This window comes from Rhipicephalus microplus, chromosome 2 (genome assembly GCF_043290135.1).
Source record: "Rhipicephalus microplus isolate Deutch F79 chromosome 2, USDA_Rmic, whole genome shotgun sequence".
Taxonomy (NCBI): domain Eukaryota; kingdom Metazoa; phylum Arthropoda; class Arachnida; order Ixodida; family Ixodidae; genus Rhipicephalus; species Rhipicephalus microplus.
In genome coordinates this window covers 36,332,725-36,355,025 of record NC_134701.1, presented here as the reverse complement: position 1 = coordinate 36,355,025, position 22,301 = coordinate 36,332,725, and the positions used below count along the sequence as shown (strand labels likewise).

At 45.8% G+C, this 22,301-nt stretch overlaps 1 protein-coding gene across 8 annotated transcripts in view; it reads left to right on the top strand.

Annotated features, from left to right (window-relative positions):
* Nucleotides 1-22,301, top strand: part of LOC119169139 (uncharacterized) — a 748,171-nt gene that overhangs the window by 487,332 nt on the left and 238,538 nt on the right. For all 8 annotated transcript variants that reach the window (XM_075883059.1, XM_075883033.1, XM_075883044.1 and 5 more), the window contains one exon: nt 7,088-7,218. In XM_075883059.1, the coding sequence (XP_075739174.1) occupies nt 7,088-7,218 (131 nt within the window). The remainder of the gene's footprint in view (nt 1-7,087; nt 7,219-22,301) is intronic.

The window sequence follows — 22,301 nt, the reverse complement described above, 5'->3', positions numbered from 1 at the left end:
AAAAGCCTTAAAAACAATGACAAACCACAAGAACACTGTCCATATCTCTGTACACTCACAATTATGCATGGTATATGCACAAAAACAGCATGTCGTGGTTTGCTGGGTGCCTGGGCGCTGTGAGATCCAAGGAAACGTGTTGGCGGACCAGTTAGCTACATCTGCCCACAAAAGAGCTGCCAATACAGCCATAGCAGTTTCTGCACTTCACTTGAAACCCTATCTTAAAAGATATAAAAGATAACTCTGGAATCATTGGCAGCAACTATGGGGCAGGGAAACACAGAATAAATTTCATCTTGCAAAGCCACATCTAGGGAATAGGCCTCCAGTGTCGAGGTCACGCTGCACAAAAGTCACACTTACTAGATTAATTAAGAATAGGACACACCCACACTACACATTCACACCTTTTGTTCGGTGGCGATCTGCCATTGTGTGAGAGATGTGGAGAACAACTTATGGTTCCCCACATCCTCGTGCAGTGCAATGAGCTAGATGCTCTAAAAAAAAGCAATTTTTACTTCCCTACCGACAGCAGCCATGTTCATTCAGTTACTTCCCTATTGCCAGCAGCCATGTTCACCAACAGTAGCCATGTTCATCATCCAGCCATGTTCATCGGAAGGGATCCGCTTTTTAAAGTCGAATCACTGTTTGCATTTTTAAACGATATATGTAGCTTTCACACCATATATTGAGCTAATTTATAGCACGACCTCACTACTGAGGCTGTGGCTGCAGTGGCTACATATTTAGCATAGTTTTATTATCACGACATTCCGCCTTTAAGTTTCACTGTATATATTTCACGTCACTGTCATGGTTTCAATATTTCTATGGTTTTAGTGGCGTTAGCGCGAGGAATTTCGAGGCTCCTATGCAGCCACATATCATATCATTGTTAACATCTCTTGTCTACTGAAATGGCGCTCTTTGGCCATGGATTGGCTCTTACACCCTTAACCACCACACATCATCATTCGTTATAATGAGATTTGTGTATGGTTAGGCATGGTGACCCAAGTTTTAAAAGTAAGCCATTCTCGTGCTCCCCCAGCAGCTGAGTTTCACTGTCAAACTATTATTGAGAGGTGCCTTGGTGCTGCTCAGCCCAGAACTCTGAAACCAACTTTGAACCATTCAATGAGCGGTGGCAGCTGCGTGGGAGCAACAGCTCCTAACAGCCAATAGGCGACTTCTAGGGTTCTGTCAGGCATCTGCCTTTTGCCCTTGTATCCGAGACCATTTGTGTCGAAAATAAAGAGCTGAAAGTTGAAAGCTGACATTCCCGTCCTCACAAATAAAGAACTTGTTCGAAGCCAGTCAACAGAAGTAGCTGAAAAAACCCGGAGAAATGCTTTATTATCAGATTTAGCTTTGCTGATGCGCCACATAGTGTCCCTGCATTTACTGTAACAGCACTCACTGCTGAGTGAAGTCAAAAAGATCGTCACACGGCGACCCCCCCCTCCCCTCCAACAATGATAATTTATGCTTGTGAGCATTTAAGCTAGTTCAAACAACATTAAAGGGTACCATGTCGCTTTATTCATAGCTGTTTCGGCGATCAAGTAGCAGTTTTTATTCACGGTGATTTTCCACTGCTTTTTGTCGATTTAGTAATCAAAACATACAGCGAGTGCTTTCATACGTGCACAAAGCGTCACTTAGCCATGCTGCCGGAGGCCTACACAATTATTTACGCTTGGCTTTACAACTGGTGTATTGGTCGACTGCTGTTTGGCTGTGCAACTCACTTGCCACCTTTTTGTTTTGCAAAAAAGTGAAACAAGCATGGCCTGTGTGTGGTGCTTCATCTGTGTGAACACATTGCTTATATTGCAGAGTGCCTGAAGCACGTACGGGCATGACTTGCGGAAGAGGGTGCCGGTTCTATTATCAGGAGCTTGTGCGAACATTGAATCTTAGTTTGAAGCAACTAGTGATTTTGGTCAAATAATTTTTAAACCCTATGATCTCATACTATAAAGTAAAATGGGTGCCTTTGTCATCACCCAACTAACCTGCACAATATTGTTACGAGCGATTGTGTTTATTTACAGATGAGGTGAAATAGCATTGGAAAAAAGCAGCGTACTTCTGAGACAGGCCTAGTCTCATTCACCCAACTGTACATTCCTAGCGCTGGCTCCACTACTTTTCTCCTTCTTCCGCGGCCTGGGCGCTCGCGCATCTTCGTTGCATATATTTTTTAATTGAAACAATTAAGACGTGCAAATTCCTTTCTTTTTTTTTTTTGCTTTAAGGGAAGTGGAAACAACTTCAAATATTAGCAGGATTTATTTTTGATATAATGCAAGTCGTAACCCGTAAAATATGTTACGTTTTAAATTTGCTATACTTGGACCATATAATATTATATAACAAGCTTTCAAGCTTCAAAAATGAATGGATGTGGTGATGATGTCTTAATTTAACCTTGAAGGGACTTTGCGGCAGTGTGGATTTTCCCCGAGTATATGTTCTCATGGCTAGCACTACTTCACTGCCGTGAAATTCTTTGCGAAGGGTTACATACAAACTAATCAACCTTGAAATAGGTGTTTTCTTGGCTTAGCACCCCAATACTGCAGCGAAACCACTTTTACAAGGGGTTACGAGCGGATTAATACACATTTACTTGTTCCTTTTGAATACTTCAATATTTTCAATAAATGAGGTTTGTTTTGAAGTGAATCCAAACCTGTATTATTCATGCATACATTTGAGCCATTCGAATGTTCGTACAAGCCTATTGTCAAAACTCAGCCATATGACTGCCTTGCCTACAAACCAGGAGAGTCAAAATAACACCTCCTATTCTTCTCCTTTCCCGTAAGGTTTTATGCCCCACAGACACCATGACCTTTCCACAAAGACATTCTTTCAGGATGTTGATGACTGGCTAATCCACTTTGAACAAGTTGCCAGCGTCATTGAATTGGATCAAGTTCACAAGTTGCAGAGAGTTTACTTTGCATTGAAGGTTTCTTCATCGCACTGTTCACGACTGACATTCAACATGTTAGTGGGAAAGACAACGAGGTTGCCGAGGTACTTTCACGTGTGGCCACCATCAGCTTGAAGCAGATAACAGCAAACGTCCTTGCCAAGGCTCAGACTACGTCCTCACAACAGCTAAAAGAAGTCCCCATTCCACGGTTCGCAACCACAATCTGTTGCGACTAAGCTTGCGCGAATATTCGTATGCTTCGAATATTCGAACGAATAATAGTGTATTCGAATTCGCTTTGATTCGATTACTGAAAATTTCGAAGTTTCTCTCAGCCCTCAGGTCGGTTCGAGTATGTTCACCTCAACATCATAGGACCATTTCCCCCAGCAGGACCTTGCCGCTACTGCCTCACCATCATCGAATGGTACACTTGATGACTCGAGGCATGGCCCCTTGAAGAAATCACCGCGAACGACGTTGCCTCCGCCTTTTTTTTGGCTGGATTTCCCGTTTCAGTGCCCCCCCCCCCCCCCCCCCCACGTAACCACTGACCAAGGGTGACAGTTTGAGTATAGCCTATTCAGGCTCCTGGAATTGGCCATCTGGTTTGAACGCTTGAGGACCACCAGCTACCACTCTTGCGCCAATGGAATGATAAAGCGTTTTTACCAACATTTCAAAGTTGCCATTATGTGCCCCCTATACTCAACCTGGCTCGAGGCTATCCCGGCTGTCATCCTCGGTCTTCGCACAACTTTCAAGCCGGTCATCCACGCTGCACCAGCACCTGTCCAACCACTCCATCTGCGAGACGAATTTCTCAGAACTCTGCTATCTAGCACTACGACATCACACCCCACAGACTTCGTCGACCAGCTCCAATGCATTATCACCGCATTACGCCCGTCACCTGCAACCCACCATAGAAAGCCTATACCTTTTATGTTCAAGGAGCTAGCATTGTGCACTCATGCTTCCCTCCGCGACGACACCGTCTGCCGGCCTTTTCAGCCCCCCTACAGCGCACTCTAACTAGTTGTTCATCACGCGACAAGATCTTCACCTTGCGCCTGAACGGGAACGACGTGGGCATCTAAATTGACCCAATCAAGCCCGCATACCTTGCGGCGAATGAACCAGGCAGTGCCACTCCTTTCGATAGCATCCTTCCACAAGCGCCGACGTCACAGGCCGTTCATTTCACGATAGGCTTTGGCCGTCTAGTACGCCTCCCATATTTCTACAGACCCTGAAGGCTCACTCTACGGGGGTGATATGGCCACCACTGCACACACACCTGTGCAGCCTCCATCTCGTCTCTGATTAGAACAGCGTGACATGGCCTCTTGCTGCAACACGCTTCCGTAACAGCTCTGACGTCTTCAGTGAAGCCGGTAGGCAGGGCCTCGTTTGCAGAGGCATTGTGAGATTACTGCTGTTTCTGAGTCTGCAGTTTCTTTTGAAGTTGTTGCACTTGACGAAGAAGAGCGTTGAGGGTTTCTGAATCGGCCATGGCATTGCGGTTAGTTCGTTTTCCAGGTCACCAGATGTCCGATGCCAGGTCAATGAAAGACAGATCCCAACATAAAACCTAACGATTGTTTATTAACGTGGTAGCATGAGCAGGGCAAGCATGCCGCCGCTGTGCTCGAAGCGTTGGAGAAACAATCATAAAACCAAGCTTGGTAGCTTGGGTTATATAGCCACCAGTGGTGACGTAAGCCTCCGGTGAAACTGCAGCGGCACTTTCTTTTATCAGAAGCATATAGGGAACCGAAGCTCAAGTTTACGGAGTGACGACAACGCTGCACCTGGCCCTGGCAGCGAGCTCCGGAAAATTTGAGGAGAGGCGTGGGAGAAGTCGCAGGTGAGTCAATGTGTTTCGCCGAAACGGATGCGCCTGTGACATGCGCTCAACGCAATCTGCAGTCGGTGCAGGAAACTTAGGTGCCGTACCGTAGCTTGGCACGCTAAAACGAGACTCTCGCTATGCGAAGTTGCCTTTTCGCAATGAAAAAAGTGGCCCCACGAAAGGATCAGCGAGGTCCGAAGTATTGTTGTGTTGGGGGCTGCCACAACAATGCAGACAACACCAAGGAACGCTCTTCACGTCTAAAGCTGTATCAGTTTCCCAGAAAGTCACAGCCGCATTTGCGAAAGAGCAAGCATGACATGAGATCTGGAAAAAAAAAAGTGAGGCGAGCACTTTAACTTGACTCGCTCTGGTTAAACTTCAGCTTCTTACTTTGCAGTGACGTCAGCGGGTCATGCTCCCACGGCACAGAGGGCATGACTCTAAACTTCTCCGACAATTCAATGCCATGTCCATATAGCTTTAGTTTTTATTTATTTTGTTAGCATGCCGCAAATGTTTGCACATCACGGTACACGGCTGATACTGCTAGATACTACATCAAAACAACAATAATGTGGTTTCTATAAACGTCAGCACAGCTCATCGATAGAGTACGCGGCTTCACGTCGGCAGAATGAGACTTACCTCAAGGCATACGTCGTACACGGTATTATCACAGAGGACCTGAGAAATGAATTTCGCAGTTACGTGGGCGTCCTCATCTTCCGTTGTCTGCTCCACATCATAAACTTGACTAACGAGCTTTACTCCTTTCGTTAGATTCGCTTATTGGAAGTACTTGTCCAGCTTAGAGATCTTTATGAAGCCACACTACAGGTTGTACATTGTGAGATGACTCAAACGCAGCGCACGCTCTCTGCATGAGCATGTAACCGAGTGGCAGCACATTGGTGGGTAGGGAAAACACGCGATATAGATCCCTGATTTCTACTTTTATACCAATGATGGCGCTGCCTGTCCAAAGTGGCAGTGCCACCATGCGTTGCTTTGGCTTCCTATTACAGCAAGTGGCCGTGTCACGCGGGGCTAATCAGTAACGAGACGGAGGCTGCGCAGGTCTGTGCGCAGTGGTTGCCACACAAATTATACATTTATTTGTTCGTTTTGAATACTGTAAAATTTTCAATAATTAAAATTCATTTTGAAGTGACTTTAAGTACTGTATTATTCATTCAAATATTCTAATCATTAAAATATTCACACAAGCCTTTTGTCATGATTCGACATGATGGCTCCCTTGACTACAAGCCAGGAGAGTCGAAACAATACCTCCTGTTATTCTCTTCTCCCATGTGTTTTTCATCTGCCAACTCTAGGCCAGTATGAATATTTGAAAGCTTCGAATATTCGCACAGGTCTAAAGTTTGTACATCAACAGCAATGACAAGCGAAGAGGCCAATGCGGACAAAGTTAGTGCAGTGGTTGCGCACATTAAGAGCTATCACCCCTCTCCCCCTGCTAGCTTCATATTGTCTTCATGCTCAATAAAAAGTTTAGGGTTTCATGGCTATCTGAAAAAATCATCAGTGTTCTCCAAGACCAGAAAGTTTGAGAGCCCTTTCGCTAGTTTGTTGGCCCCGATGTTGGTTCTCTTTGAGATCACATTGTGCTTCTTGGGATGCTGTGCACTGTGGCAATAATCAGATTTTTTTTTATATTTTCAACCATGTTAATTATCAGGAGCCTTGCAGAGATCGGCCACGTTCATCCATTCTATGGGAACTATCATGTTAGCAAAGAAGTGAAAAGGAAACCTGTGTGACGGTCTAAATGAGAAATTGTGGTAGAAAACACCGAATCACAAGCGGTAGTTTAAAGCCAGCCTTTTGGGACATCTTACACTGCTCAATGTTCTAAATAAGGGACGTTTCAGCAATTTTTATTCAATTTAGCCAGTGCAAAAACTATGCATTGACATTACAGCATTTTTGTGTTGGGAAATAATATAATATAAAGGATCATTCAATAATCACGGAGTACTATTTAGTCAGATTTGTCTGTGTGAAAGACAGTGCCAAATTGTGAATGGGAATGCACTACTACCCCAACACCAGAAAGTGTATTGCTGTTGCCTTTTACTGATTCTGGTTGTATAATGTGGACAGACAACTGATGTGTCAGAATAGAAAGTAACAATGGAAAAGTGCCACTGAGAAGAATTGCCTTCACTGAAGAAATGTACAAGCTTAAAATATAATTGGACATCATTAAAACAGGTCTGGAGGTGGACATGGGTATTCTGACTTTGCAGCCACCGAGCCATCATGAGTGGGTGGCACTGTCCTGTTGTCCAAACCCAGACCAAGAGCACCTGCTCACTGATGCGGTGGCTGAACCAGGCCTCTTGCAGATCTGGGACCTTGGACCCTTGCAGCTGAACAGGTAGGGCCATCCATCACTGGAGCCACTTTATTGCCGGGAGCGTGCCTGTCAAGTTTGTTCACAATAGCACCTAATCTACTGTGCTGGCGTAACGTCAACTTGTTGTAGTAACACTAGCTTCACTTGCATGCACTTTGCAGTACAGGAGCGACTGGCACTGCACATTCTACTTCACAGTGAGCTAACACACTGTTTTAAATGGCCATTTCTATTCCATTTAACTTATTTCACCTTATAGGTACAACAGAATTTCATAGGGGCTCCATACACATAGTTCCAAATAACGATAGTGTCTTGTCGGTGGGCTGTTAAAGAAGAAGCACTTTATTTGGCAAGCTTGTGCCCTGAAAATTACCATACTTACTCGCATAATTTGTGCCCTTGCATAATTTGTGCACCCCTTATATTTTGCCAGCTTTACTAAAAAATAGTTACGAGTTGAAGACGATACATTGTCCGAGTGCAATGCTGGGCTACGTAGTCCGAATCTAAGGACACAACTGTGGGCTGTCCAATGGGCCGACGACATGGCGAAGAGGCTAGGCGGGGCGAAGACCCTGTCCTGAAGTGGGAGGGGCGCTCTAATACATGCTAGTTCACGCCCCCTATGGACCCAAATAAAGTTTTCCCTCACCATACCACACTCACATATATTATGCTGCCGGATCCACTCGAGTCAGCTTGCCAGCGCGTGCGTGAAGAGGCTTTAGATCTTTGGGTGCGTTGGACAGGCACACTGAGCATGTGCCTCTCTGAGCAGGTGAGCGCAGTCAAACAGGCTGTGAGTGCAAAGTCCTTTCTCCCGATAGCTTCCCCTGAACTAAGGTTTCTAGAATGCCGTACCCAAACACTCAAACCTGTTGACAAGTCACCGGAACTGCTCGAGCCTACCTCTATCTCCCCATCTCTACCTCCGTGAGAATGCACACTCATGTCACAGCACCACCAACTTTCAGCATAGGAGGCGCACGAGGGCCTCTCGTCCTATTGCGTCAACTGTTCCCCTCGTTCCCTTCATCCACGCTACAACACACGCTTGGTTCATTTCAGAAGTTTAGGTTTCCCCATCCGTGCATGGTATTTTTACTGTTTTCTTACAGTGGGTTACAATAATTATAAATACGGAATAATTCATGCACGCTAATATCAAGTTGGCCAAAGAAAACAAGAACCGTGCCACCACCAAGCACTTCGCGGTAAAGTTCTCCTATGTTTTATGATAAAGGAGAAAGCGGGAGAGTTCATGCTTGCTATTACAAGTTTCCTGCCATTGAAGAAGGAATTCTCAGTTATGGTTCACTTTTAGGCCTCTTGGTATCGCCATGTCATGGGAGGTAGTTTCTCCCAGGTGCCCCTCCGCGGTGGTCTAGTGGCTAAGGTACTCGGCTGCTGACCCGCAGGGCGCGGGTTCGAATCCCGGCTGCGGCGGCTGCATTTCCGATGGAGGCGGAAATGTTGTAGGCCCGTGTGCTCAGATTTGGGTGCATGTTAAAGAACCCCAGGTGGTCTAATTTCCGGAGCCCTCCACTACGGCGTCTCTCATAATCATATAGTGGTTTTGGGACGTTAAACCCCACATATCAATCAATCGTATCAATCAGTAGTTTCTCCCAGGTTTGTCAAGAACAGTTTTAAGAAAAAGGAGCATTCAAACGTACTCGACAGAACTGAGGACAATGCACTTTGGGGGTGCAGTGACAGTGGCCACGACAATGATTCCCAATCGGACCTGCTGATCGATGACTTTGACTAGATCTCACGTGACCGGATCTCACTAGTTAATGTATGGGCTGATTCTGTTGAATAGACTAATGCACTTTTTTTGTGCTCCAACTTATTTATCTTCTTTTTTTTTGTGACATACTGCTCGCATTAAAACTATTGCACATAATTTTGTATACATTTGCAAAATCTACACATAGTTTGTGCACCCTCTTTTCGGAGCCTTAAAACCGCTAAAGAAACTATGCAAATTATGCAAGTAAATACTACAGTGAAGTCAATAGGTCTCCTCAATTTGGCCGCTTCTTTTTTTACGTAGTTTACAAAAGTGCCCTGTCAGATTCTCTAGTGTCACTGCAGAATGAACTAGCGGTTTCGGTGCAGCCACGCAGTATAGCTTGTGCCACTTGCACGAGACGAGAAGTCGCGGGGAAGCTAGTGTTGAAGTTCTGATGAACTTGTGTGGCACGTCGTGAAACCGAGTGCAAGAGTGAAGGTGGCACAAGCTGCACTCGCAAAACCGAGGACAAAAGTGCAGCAACTTTCTAACTAGAGCAGAAAGTGTAGGCAAATTGAAAAGAGCTAAAGTAAAAGTGACACGTGCTGTGGACTGATAGGGACGATCACAATCGTTGCACCCTCTGTGAGAGGTGACTGCTTTTATATGTCCCTTATAAAACCTTCCAGCATTATCACTGGTGCTAGCATTAGCTTGGGAATACAGTATGCTACTCTTATTTTTCTTTTAATTTTAACAGAGCTGTCTAAAATTAGAAATTAGAAAAATAGTAGTGAAGCTTCTAAACATTGTGTTAGATCAACAGCTGTGGTTTCAGCATTGTGGTGGAGCAAAAGTCCTTGTTCATGAAACCAGCTCACTTCAGAAATAAAGTAATATGCGTGCACGGCATATTACAATAAATAGAAAGGTTCGAGCATGTGACCTGAGCTATAATGGGAGATCCCGGAGGATGTGCTGTGACTGTGTTGTGAGGTTCCAAGCTGCGAAGACATGGGAAACCAGTGTCGCTAGCACAACGAAAGCAGCTTAGCTCCCCAGTTCTGAAAGGTGTCAGCATGAGAGGCCTGGGAAATGGCCGTCAATCTCAGAGGTACTTTTTGAGTGAGGCTGCCCGGACTCGCCGCACCCTTGGCCAACAGTTCCTGGTGTACTTGCAGCTATCCCAGTTCACGCTAGGGCAGTAGCAAGCCACACTATTCAGCAAAGTGGACCCATCAGCAAAAGAGTCTAGGACAAGCTAAAGCTAGCCTAGTGAGGCTGAAGACTGCGACGAAGACTAAGGTACCGGCAATAAAGACAGATGGCACATTGGGCGGAAGTTATTGATGATCGTAGGAGCTTGATGAAGACGTTGAGGACAGAATCAATGAACTGTCAACACGACAAGGGCACGGAGTCAATGCCACAATGGGAGGAACTGTAAGAACGTTTAGTTACTGAAAGGCCAATTTTGCTAGAGAGAAATTAGGGCTAAGGATTGAACTCAACACAGATAGATATCAGTTCCGGTTTCCTTGTAGAGCTAGTTATTGTGTGCATATTTCTTGTTTGTGTGCATATTTCTGTGTGCTATTGTGTGCATATTTCTTGAGGGTTTGTTCATATTTTGCTATTTTGTATAGTATTAAACTGTGTTTGTTGTGCTGCTGCCGACTTGCATCTCTCTCTCAACTCCACTTACTGCAAGTGCTCCCGAGATAAATCGTGACTCATGGTCACTGCACTTTGCATGACAGTTCACTGGGGCATGTCAAGCCAGGAAACCCGGCGGAAGGGCGCTGTATGGCGAGTGATTGTTGACACTGAGTGCCCTGATGCTTGGCTGTTGGGCGGTTGTTTGCTGGCCTGGTTTAGAGTGACCCATTGTCGCGTCTATGAGCCAGTTGTTGCGGCAGTTTGGAAGGAAGTTGTAGTGAGCCAGAAAGTTTGTCATCGGCAACGTCGGTGATGACAAAGTTCCAGTGAAGGTCACAGCGTAGGTTTTTCAGCTGAATGAGCAGGCCCAGCGAGCCGTTTGACTTGATTGCAGACTGGTTCGCTGCACTGAGCTCAAAAGGAGTAGGAGGACCTGGAAGATGGGCTCATGGGTAGCAGCTGATGTCAGAACCAGTGTTAATGAAGAACTCCTGTTTTGTCATTTGGTCGGTAACAAAGATACAAAGGTGAGTTTTGCTAATTAGCGACCAAGAGGCCAGGCTGCTCATTGACTCATCCGGAAGTTTTTGACACTTTAGGTGGACGTCAATGTAGAGGCCTTGTTAGGCTTTATCTGGATACCTAGGCAGAGGCGGGTCCATGCCTCAGTAGCCCTTAGAAGGGCTGGCTGCTCGAAGGTGCGGAGCAGGCACGAAAAAAAAAAATCAAAGCACGGGAAGAAGCGGAAAAAAAAGCAACCGTCCTGGTTAGAAGCTCAACAATCTGTCATATGCAAAATGCTCACTTTTCTGATTTGAGGGTGAGCCTGATGAGATAGCACACCAGTGATGCAGTCAGTGATGTGGAGCAAGTGGCTGGATGTTGAGCCTAGTGTACTTGGTACTTTCAGTGCAAGGTGAAGGGGTCCATCCTATGTACGTCTGACAGAGAAGCCTAGCTAATGTCTCGGCCGCATACAGTCGTACCGTTCATGATTAGCGTCCCCTTCCCGTAACGCTAGTCATCACAGCAACTCTGGTTTGGGCGAATAAGGCAACAGGCTAGGTCAACAAAACAACACTTTATTGCTACGATAGCATAAATGCGCGAATGTCGCATAGAGGGACTTCACTTCCGCTCTAGGTAGATAGCAAAAGGGTAGATGCTTACCCCTCAGTTGTTGTCGTCCTTGGCTTGAAGGGAATCCCGGGAGTCGTTCTTCCTGCTTGGTTGCCAGTGCCAGATAGAGTGTCCTGCCGTCGGCACGCTCGTTTTCTCCACCGTCCCGGTTTTCTTCTCTCTGAGGAGAGTTTGTTCCTTCGCTGAGGCAGGGGAACCTGTTCCTGGAGCCGGGAAAGAGGAATCACGTGCGCTGAGGGTGGGATGTTCCATCTCTTCGCAAGAGGCTTCCTTGATTCGTTTCTGGAAGGGACAGACATGTCTTTGCAGCTAGCCTGCCGCGGAGCGGTAAAGGGAAAGGGTGGCCTGGTGCACGTGTTTCCCCACAAAGGCCAGTGCATTTGCTGCAAACATGCAAGGTTGGCAGTACTGACAAGTGTACGATTCGTGCCGATAGTGGTACGAACAGATGCTGCAGCTTTGGGAATGACATTAGTCTTGTGACTCACTGCATAGTTATTCGTTGGGCTTATGCATGTGAAGCTGAACAGTCAGCTAGTTCATCTTGCAGTTGAGTAGCTAATTAGCATCAAGGAGATGTCTAATTGGCTATCGCAGTTGCTTGAGGGTAATGACTGATTCCATCACAGTTGGTTGACCAACAGCTGATGGTCACATTTGAAGACGCCTTCTGTGTCTGTAGATTCCTCAGTACTGATGGAAATGATGGCACTTGAGTAAAGTAGAATGGAGGGTGACTTGGTCTTCTAGCACTTTCAAGAGACGTTCAAGGGTTTCTTGGCATCGTGCGGTCATGCTCATTCAGAGGATATCATTATCTACTTTGGTCTGAAGTTGATGACAGCACCATAGTTGCTTAAAGTAGTTTGTACCAAGAATTATGCCTTGTGGGAGAATGAATTGCGCAGTTTAGGTTATACATGAACCATGATTTTTTTATGTGCATGTTTCTGTCGGTATTATCATGTGCCCTCCAGCTTTTCAGATTTGGGTGTCTTTTCTCGCAGTTGTAAGTTTTTTATTTTTGTGGAAAAGGATTCATCCGTGAAGAAATGGACAGCTCTGGCATCAATAAAAGCAGGGACATAACTGTTGATAAGGACGGCGAGATCGCTAGTCCATCGTCTTTTGTTGTGGTTAGCTTGTGATGTCAGGTCTTGGCTTTGTCGGCTTGTTCTACTAGTGCTACGTGGCACTGTGAGGTCTTCAGTGCTCCTGTTTTTTGCTTCCAGAGCCCCATTGGGCTGGCAGTGTCTTATGAGGTTTTATAGCAATGTTGCTAGTGACAACAAAGAGCAACTACTCGTCCACTGATTGCTTTTTTTTGTTTCCCAAATGCGGGCTGTAACAAGAGGCTCCTCGCTGTATTGGGTAGCGTGACACGAGGGTCAATGAACTGGGCTGGAAACATCCAGGCAGTGACAAGACAAAAGGCAGCCAGAGAGGAAGAATGTTTAATTTACAACATATGTACAAAACAATAAGGATGAGCAAGCACTGTGATGCTAGATGCACCGGCCTTTTATAGGCATTATTAGGAGGAGGGGGCACCTCCGCAGTTCAGATGCTTCGAGCGTCTGACGGATGCACCTAGTGTCTCTGATAGACACATCCAGTGTCCTTGAAAGACGCGCCCAGTGTCCGTGCAAGGAACACCTGCAAGGCAGAGAGCTCTACACAAGGGTCCTGATGCACTCTCATAAATAGTCTTGCTCGCGGTCCGAACTGTGGGAACCTTCACTGTGGAGAGTTGCAGCACCCTCGTACAGGGCATGTATTGAGCTAGTGTATGGCCGATGCAAGGGAAGGAGGTAGTGGCCTGGCGATAGTGAGGTCTCCACACAGCAATAGTATTCGGTCATAGATCTATTCTGGATTGGCAAAAGTGATAAGGAATCAGTGAAATAAAGGGAGGGCATAAATTTACACAACATGCAGCTTGACATAAGTGCCTTTTATTTTTCTTTGGCATAGAACAGTCAAAATAAAGTGCCACGTTGATTCAATCTCAATAGCTCGTTAAAAAGCTGTGCGATCTGCAGCCGCATTAATTCTGCCTCAAGGTATGTTACTCTTTAAATATGCAATCCTCAAATAAGTACACCCGCGTCTGTTGCGGGTGGTCTGTGAAAACCATCTTTGTTTTCAGGGATGGCTTTGCAGACCACCAAAGATGGATTCGCAGACCACTGCCACACAGTTGTAAATGCTCACCTCCCTAGAGACATGGTATGCTAACTTTGGAACCGTGTAGTCTTATTTCACAATACTGGCAGGGACGTTTGGTGTGTCGGGCTTCACTGCAGTGGTAGCAAAGCAGGCGGTGGTGCATTCCTCTCCTAGGCATAGCATTGGCAGAGAGGCCAGGCGAGTGGCATGGCACCAGTGGTGACAGGAGTGTCTGGCAACAGCACTGCAGGCATGTTGCATCTTGATGGGGGAAGATTATGACACACTGCAGCAGTGTCGCTCACTGCTTGCAGCTGTCGTGCAACTCGAGGGTTCCCAGCATCTTGTGGATTTCCTCTCAAATAATATCCGTGATCTAGAAAACTTGAGGCTGAGACGACAGGAATATCTTTTGTCCGCTATGGCCCTTATAATCTTGTGCAGAGCATGAGAGCAGACTGACTGAACCTGTGCATCGGTTGGTATTAAGCAGGGATTAAATTGCCAGGTGCGCATTTCCAGGATCTTTTCAATTGTTGTCACCTGAAAAATTGCAGGACACTTTTCATTGGCTTCCTAATTAATATGTCCAGCGAGGAGCTTTGTTCTACTCTTTGCAAAAAGAAATAAGTTTTTCCTCGAGCAAGTCAGAGTTAGCCTGTTGAATAAGTTTGGGCCACCTGTTCTGCAAAGAGTGAAACATTTTGTTTGGGAGCTGTACAGGCATACAAAGCAGTGTTTGCCCCCTCTCCCCTTTTGTTTTCTTTTTTTATATGAAAACCTTGTTCAGAAAATTTCTCATTTTGTCAGGGTTTACTTTTGGTTCTCACTTCTTCTCGCAGCTTTTTTTCCTTGGGGAAATATAGACGATAGACGACATAGGTTGTCTTCACTGCTCAACTCTTTGAGAACAGTCACCCAATTATGTACGGTATTTACTCGCACAATGAGCAAACTTCTTTTCTCGAAAAATCGGAGCAACATTGGGGAGTGCGTTGTTACGCTTGATAAACTTGATGAAATCAATTTTAGAAGGAGCGAAAAATGCGGTAATGCAAAAGAAAAGTTAGACTTCTTAGCCTTTCGCAATTGACATACACGTTCACTATTTGGAAACAGCTTTTTTGTTGCACTTTACTCATCTAGGGTGATTGATGGTGCTATCCTCAACAAACTGTCCCCGGACCATTAAAGCATTTTGCAGCTATCTTTTCTCGCAATCGTTTAACCGCAACAGTGGTATCAGCTGTGATCTTGAGGGGCACTCAAAAGCGTGCGCTACAGCGCTACGACACACTTTGCTAACTTCGCAACAACCTCGCATTACGACAGTGACAATACCATTAACATTGTTGCAAGTAACTAGCATTGCAGCAAGCTGCTCCCGAAGCATCAAAACAAACTGTCAATAACAAGCTTAATGAGAAAATATGGCCACCGCCTCGCTTCTACATGAGAAGTTCCTCTACGCACGGATAACAAGTGAAGCAAGAATCGGGGGTGCTACCATGTTGCAAAAATCGTCGCGATCTTTTCTGGACAAGCGATTTTTTCTGGTTTTACAGAAACCTGCGGATGAGTCTTCACGACAGCAAATCCTGTCGTCGTCGTTCGAAAATTGTGTGCACGTGGTTGGGCCTTTTCGTATTCGCAGGAAGCGACCGCCGGTTGGTGCTGGCAGTTTCGTGGCCTTCGCTCGCTGTGTACTTATCAGCTGTGATGTCTCTACACTCCCATCGTTCATGACCTTGCTGTGGCTCACAGATAAGACAAGGGGTGTGCTGTGCACAGATAGAAATAAAAATAATAAGGCACGCGGTAATGGGTGGAAAGGGGGAGGGAGTGAGCCAAGGTGGCTGAGAGGGGTCGTCAAATAATAAAGAACAGAAGAGACCCAACAGGTGTCAGTTAGCGGAACTGCAGCGGATGAATGTGGGGGGTGCGTTTATTACGGGGGGAAAAAAAATTTGAATCTTGATAACTGAAGTTGGGGGTGCATTTATTATGCGAGTGCGTTCACTACGCAAGTAAATACGGTACTTCGAGCCAGCTTTTTCGGGCCTTTTCATGGTGTCCACAGAAGGTTGGCAACTCTCTGGCTTACCATAGAACTATTGATGTAGGCAACTTATATGTACCCCCCGCCCTTGTCTGCACAAGTACGCCTTAGGTGCGTAGCAACACCATGGACCCGAGCGAACGGGAGGGTTTCGGCTTCTTCCCACGCCTAGCCGTGCATGGTTTTGCCGTGTCAGGGAAAAAGGGGATCCTGGGAGTTGAGCCAACGCCGGGTGCTTGGACCTTTGACGCCCCCTGACAGAGGCAACACACCCCTTTGGCCCCAGCTGCACATAAATGGCACCCCTGGTCTGACCTACCCAGGGGAAATCGGCAGTCGCCTTTTCCTGTCTCTCTCTCTCCACATCTTTGTCTTTCTCTCACTCTTTTTATCTGTCCAGTCATTTTCTTTTTTCTGGTTACTTCTGAATCTGGTGTAGCTATTAAACCTCGGGTAATTATAGCAGTTTATAGCAGCAATGCATGGCTGGCGTCTCCATGTGTTTGTTGATCAACCTTGTAGCGTCCCCTTGTTGGGCTCGGTGGTGGGTGGCCACCATCGCCGCCGAGCTTTATAGTTTATTTATGGCAAATAATTTCCTCCCTCTTCCTGATTTCTCCCTGAAAAGGTGGCGCACCAAAGACACATTCATGTCCAACACACTAAAGCCGACTTTCCCAAAGTACCAGGTTATCCACAGTAAAAACGAAAAGAATAGTCCGAGCCATTTCACCTTTCCTCATGTCCAAAACTCTCACAGAAGCAATAGGCCCAGGTTAAAAAGTGACAAAGATGGGAAGTAGCGATCTTCTTCCGGAGGTTCGTGACAAAGCTCAGTATGAGAAGCTGTCTAAACTTGTAGCATTTGGGGAAACCCCTTTTTCGATGGGCCCACACAGGTAAACGAACACTGTTGGTGACATGATTTCCAACGATGATCTCATTGAACTTCATAAAAGTGAACCCCTCGAAGGTTGGCATGACCAGAACATGGTAAAATACAACGAATCACAATAAGGCGCTACAACAAACAGACCCCTACAAAACACATAATTATTACCTTCGGAACCAGTGTCCTGCCAGAATCATTCGAAACCGGCCTTTGTAAGCTTCGTATAAGACCATACATTCCCGATCCCCGCCGATGTTTCAAGTGCCAACGTTTCAGACATGGATCGCAGAGTTTCAGAGGCAAAGTGTGCATCCAACGAACACATATCCGACAATTGTACCTAAGAAACAACACATTGTTTGAACTGTCAAGGAGATCACCCTGCCTACTCACGATCATTCCCTACATGAAAAAAAAAAGAAACAAATTGTAGAACTCAAGGTCAAATTAAATCTGTCATTCCAAGAGGCACGCAAACATTTTGCGCTACACAAGTCTTATCCCTCTTTCGCCGATGTGCGCACCGGGGCGCAGCGCCTCAGGTTTTGGCACCCGCCACTGTCACACAGAGTGTGGCCACTGTCGTGCCATTATCACCCCCGGCTGGAGCAGCTTGTACTGCTCCGCCACCTGACAACCAGGGTTGGCAGACCCCCGTGTCTGCCGGACCTCGGACCTCTGCAAGTGCAGTTAGGTCCGAAAGTTCTGTGAATCTGCCTGCCAAGCAGGCACCATCCACCAATTCCCAAGAGGTGATAGATACAAGTCCCACTCCTCCGGCGCCTCAGACGTCGAAAAATAGGTGCAACTCTTTGGAGCGCGCCAAAAAAAAAAAACCCTGAATTACGGGGTCCCCAAGAGGCCCTGTAAACTAACCCAACACTTTTGTACACACATCACTACACAACATTAAAATGACACAAATACTACCGTGGAACATCAGAGGACTGCTGAGAAACCTCGACGATATCCAGGAAATTTTACACAAACATACACCTAAAGTGCTGTGAGTACAAGAAACACACCTAAAATCTAAACACACCAACTTTTTATGTCATTACCTTATTTTTCGGATGGATTGAAATGATGCTGTTGTGTCATCCGGCAGTGTTGCCATTTTAGTCAATCAAGGGATAGCATGCACGCACCTACCACTACAAACATCCCTTGAGGCGGTGGCTGTTCGAGCAGTTCTTTTGAATAAGCTCGTCACCATCTGCTCTCTCTACATAACTCCACAACACCGTCTTGAAAGGCATGAATCCCAGTTCATCATAGACGAACTTCCAGAACCCTTTCTTGTCCTAAGGGACTTTAATATGCATGGTAGCCTCTGGGGTGACTCTCGCTGCGATGCGCGAGGTCGCCTGATTGAACAGTTCCTTTTTTTTTTCTGGTATGTGCCTCCTGAATCGAAAAGAGCCAACATATTACAACATCATTAACAATACCTGCTCGTCAATAAACCCTAGCATAACATCTCTATCTCTGTTGCCTCTATAGAAATGGGACGTCATTAATAATCCATAGGGCAGTGACCATTTTCCTATAGTTATCAGCACATCGATAACAAATGCATGTCCTGCACAGGTTTCCAAATGGCTCACCGACAAAGCCGATCGGGAACAGTTTCAAGAAATGACTCTATTAACTTGTTTCGACTTGGGGGCATTAAGCATAGAGGATACTGTGTGCTACTTTACAGCTTTCTGTTGATGCAGCAATGAAATGTATTCCCCAAACAAGTTGACAGTGAGGTGAACGACGAGTCCCATGGTGGAATAATGAGTTCTGTGATGCGCGAAAAAAACAAAATAAGGCATGGAAGTTGCTTAGAGACTCGCCGACTGCCAAGAATTTTGTAAACCTTAAGAACATCAAGTCTCTAGGAAAGAGAACACGCTGACAGGCGAGAAGGAAAAGTTGGCACAAATTTCTGTCGGGAATCGATGCACACACAGATGAGGCGAGAGTCTAGAACATGGTTGGTAAGGTGGCAGGACGACAAGCACATTCACTTCCTCTAGTGCGCACACTAGGGGAGAGCTTGGAAGACCAGGCGAACACTCTCGGACCGCACTTGGAACATGTCTCTATCTCATCACACTATAGTGAAGCATTCCGACGATACAAAACCAGAATAGAAAAAACAGAGATTAGAGCGCAAACCTACAACACACGAGGCATAGAAATAACCTTTTTGTCTGGCTGAACTACTAGCCTCACTTACCTGCTGCAATAAATCTGCCCCAGGCCCAGACCGTGTGGCATATGAAATGTTAAAACACCTGCCCACCGAAACCCAGAAAGCTCTCCTCTCCCTGTATAATGCAATGTGGTTTTCCGGCGAGCTACCCTCAGCCTGGAAGGAAGCTATCATTATCCCAATTCTAAAACAAGGCAAGGACCCGGCCTCAGTTTCCAGCTACAGGCTAATAGCGTTAACCAGCCGTCTTTGCAAGGTCTTTGAGAAAATGATCAACAGTAGCCTGATGCACTTCCTTGAAATTAATGGTTTACTTGACCCATACCAGTGTGGGCTTCGAGAGGCTCGGTCTATCATTGACCAGCTGGTTTGTATCAAGGCACAAATTCGCTACGCTTTTGTTCATAAGCAATTTTTTTCTTTGTGGGTTCCTCAATATGGAAAAGGCTTATGATACAGTGGAATCTCATTAATTCGAACACGCTTAATTCGAACTTCCGGTTAATTCGAACTCGCGATGAGGTCGCGTCAAAGCTATGTGTATTTTAATGGGTGAAAACGCCTGGTAATTCGAAAGAGCAAGCACTTTCGACTGTTAATTCGAACATGCTGCGCTCCGAAAATGTTTTCAGCACCCTGCCCAATTTCGTGGCGGCACCTCCGACACCCCAACGCTGAGCGTGAAGGAAAATGAAAAGAAAGAAAACACTGTGGTGGAATGTTTGCTTTCTTTCAAATGCTGATTTCCGACGTGGCTGTGCATGCTTCTCCTCTTTTCGCCCCTGCCACGCAAAGACTCTTCTCCTGCTAACGCCATGCCCAGAGAAAGAAAGAAAGAAAAAAAAAGCTGTTGCAAAGTGTGGTTCTCTTTTATGCGCCGATGCCACGCTTCCCCCTTTGCCGTACCTGCCACGTAATTGTTCTCCTTTCAAGGACGTGCGCGAAGAGAGCAAAAAAAAAAAAAGAAAAAAAACTGCCGTGGAGTGTTGGTTTATCTCAAATGCCGATCTGCTTCTCTCCGCGTGGAGACGCTCCTTCTTTCTTGTCACGTGCTGACCACGCTGGGGCTTTGGCGCAGAGGGTAGTAGCGGCGATGCAGTCATCCTTGTCGTCTTCTAGTGCCGGCGCTGGACATTGCCACGCTTAACTTCTCTTGCCAAGAGAATGCTAAACCAATGTAGACATGCTTTGCAAGCTGCGTGCGAAATCGATTGACTCGCTGCAAGGCAAACGTGTGCAGACGTGCATCACCGATTACTTCAGTTAATGATGGATGTCCTGTGATTTGGGAATAAATGTAAGTTTTCTGAAACTTCCCTCTCGTGCGTTAGCTCAATTTACATACGCCGCTGCATGGGGAGCCCTCCGTTTACTTAGCTTTCATTAATACGAACTTCTTTTAATTCGAATAAATTTTCGGGCCTCTTTGAGTTCGAATTATCGATTCGACTGTACTACATGGCACTTTGGCATATTGTGAGACCAGTCACATTTAGGTGTGTGGGGTAGAATGCTAACAATCATCAGCAGCTACCTGTCCAACCGGACATTTCGTGTCCATGTTGGCACTGTCTTATCTCGAATATTTCTCCAAGAAACAGGAATGCCACAAGGAGGTGTATTGAGCTGCACACTTTTCATAGTTAAAATGAATTCCCTGCACCTGTCTCTCCCATGTAATATTTTTTACTGCATATATGACGATAATGTACAAATTGGTTTCAAATCGTACATCTCATTATGCCAACGTCAGGTTCAACTAGGGTTGAACAAGGTAACTAAATGGGCAGACGAGAATGGTTTTTATACTCAACGTCTGTAAAGACTGAGCACAAGTTTCTTGGACTAATATTAAACACAAAACTAACCTTCATCTCACACATCAAATATTTAAAAGATAGGTGCTTGAAAACAATGAATATTTTGAAAGTGTTGTCACGCAATACGTGGTGTAGTGACAGGAAATGTCTGATGAATTTATATAAAAGTCTCGAACGCACACGCCTAGATTATGGTGCCATAATCTGTCAGTCTGCGGCATCATCAGCCTTGAAGATTTTCGACCCTGTCCACCATCTAGGGATTCGCCAATCTACGGGTGCTTTTCGAACTAGCTCTGTGGAGAGTCTGTACGTGGATTCGAATGAATGGTCGCTCCACCTACAGAAATGTTACGTCTTTTGCATACTTTCAGAAGGTGAAGGCAGACAAGCAACACCCCTCTCATTTCACAATTAATGATTTGTCCTGTTCTGGCTTGTTCGAGAACCGTCCTTCGTTAAGGCAGCCCTACTCGCTCCGTGCAAGGGGCTTGGCCGAAGAATCAGGTGTGCCTCTTTTCGAACACAGTTTGATGGCTCCTGCTGCATATCTGCCACAGTGGCAGTGGCAGCTTATAGACCGTGATGTCTCTTTTGTGGAAGTGACAAAGCATGCACTACTTGCACACATACATACATACTTCCTAGAACAATGACATAAATACACATGCCCTGAGTTATTTACCGATGCCTTAAAGTCCAACACTTCTGTATCATATGCAGCGGTAGGCCAATCCTTTTCCGAGGCCGGCGTTCTTCATCCTGATGCAAGCATTTTCACAGGAGAAGCTTATGCAATACTGCTCGTCCTAAAACACATCAAACAGATAAAATTACAAAAGGCGGTAATATACACAGATTCTCTAAGTGTGGTTAAAGCCCTGAAAACTTCTAGATAACACAAAAACACTGTGCTGGTGTCACTTTACTCACTTCTGTGCACACTGTACACATCAAAACAGCATGTCGTGTGCTGGTTGTCTGGGCATCGTGAGATACAAGGGAACGTTTTGGCCGACAAGCTGGCTGCTTCCGCCAACGACACCACTCCCAATGCATCAATACCAATCCCTGCACTTGACCTAAAACCTTTTCTAAAACGAAAGCTCAGGGGGTATTGGCAGAGCTCGTGAGATAGACACACAGACAATAAACTCCATGCTATTAAGCCCCAACTAGGTAATTGGCTGCCACTATCAAAATCACGACACGCAGAAGTACCGTATTTTTTCGATTCTACTGCGCCCTCGATTGTAACGCGCACCCGATTTCCACCGCGAAAAAAAAAAAAAAAACTTAAGACATCGATTGCAACGCGCACCCATTTTTCTCGCTGGCCCGCACGATCACACTACTCGAAAAAACGACTCCTTTCGGGAGCGTCTTCCATTTAAATATGAGGTACGAGCGAAGCTTGT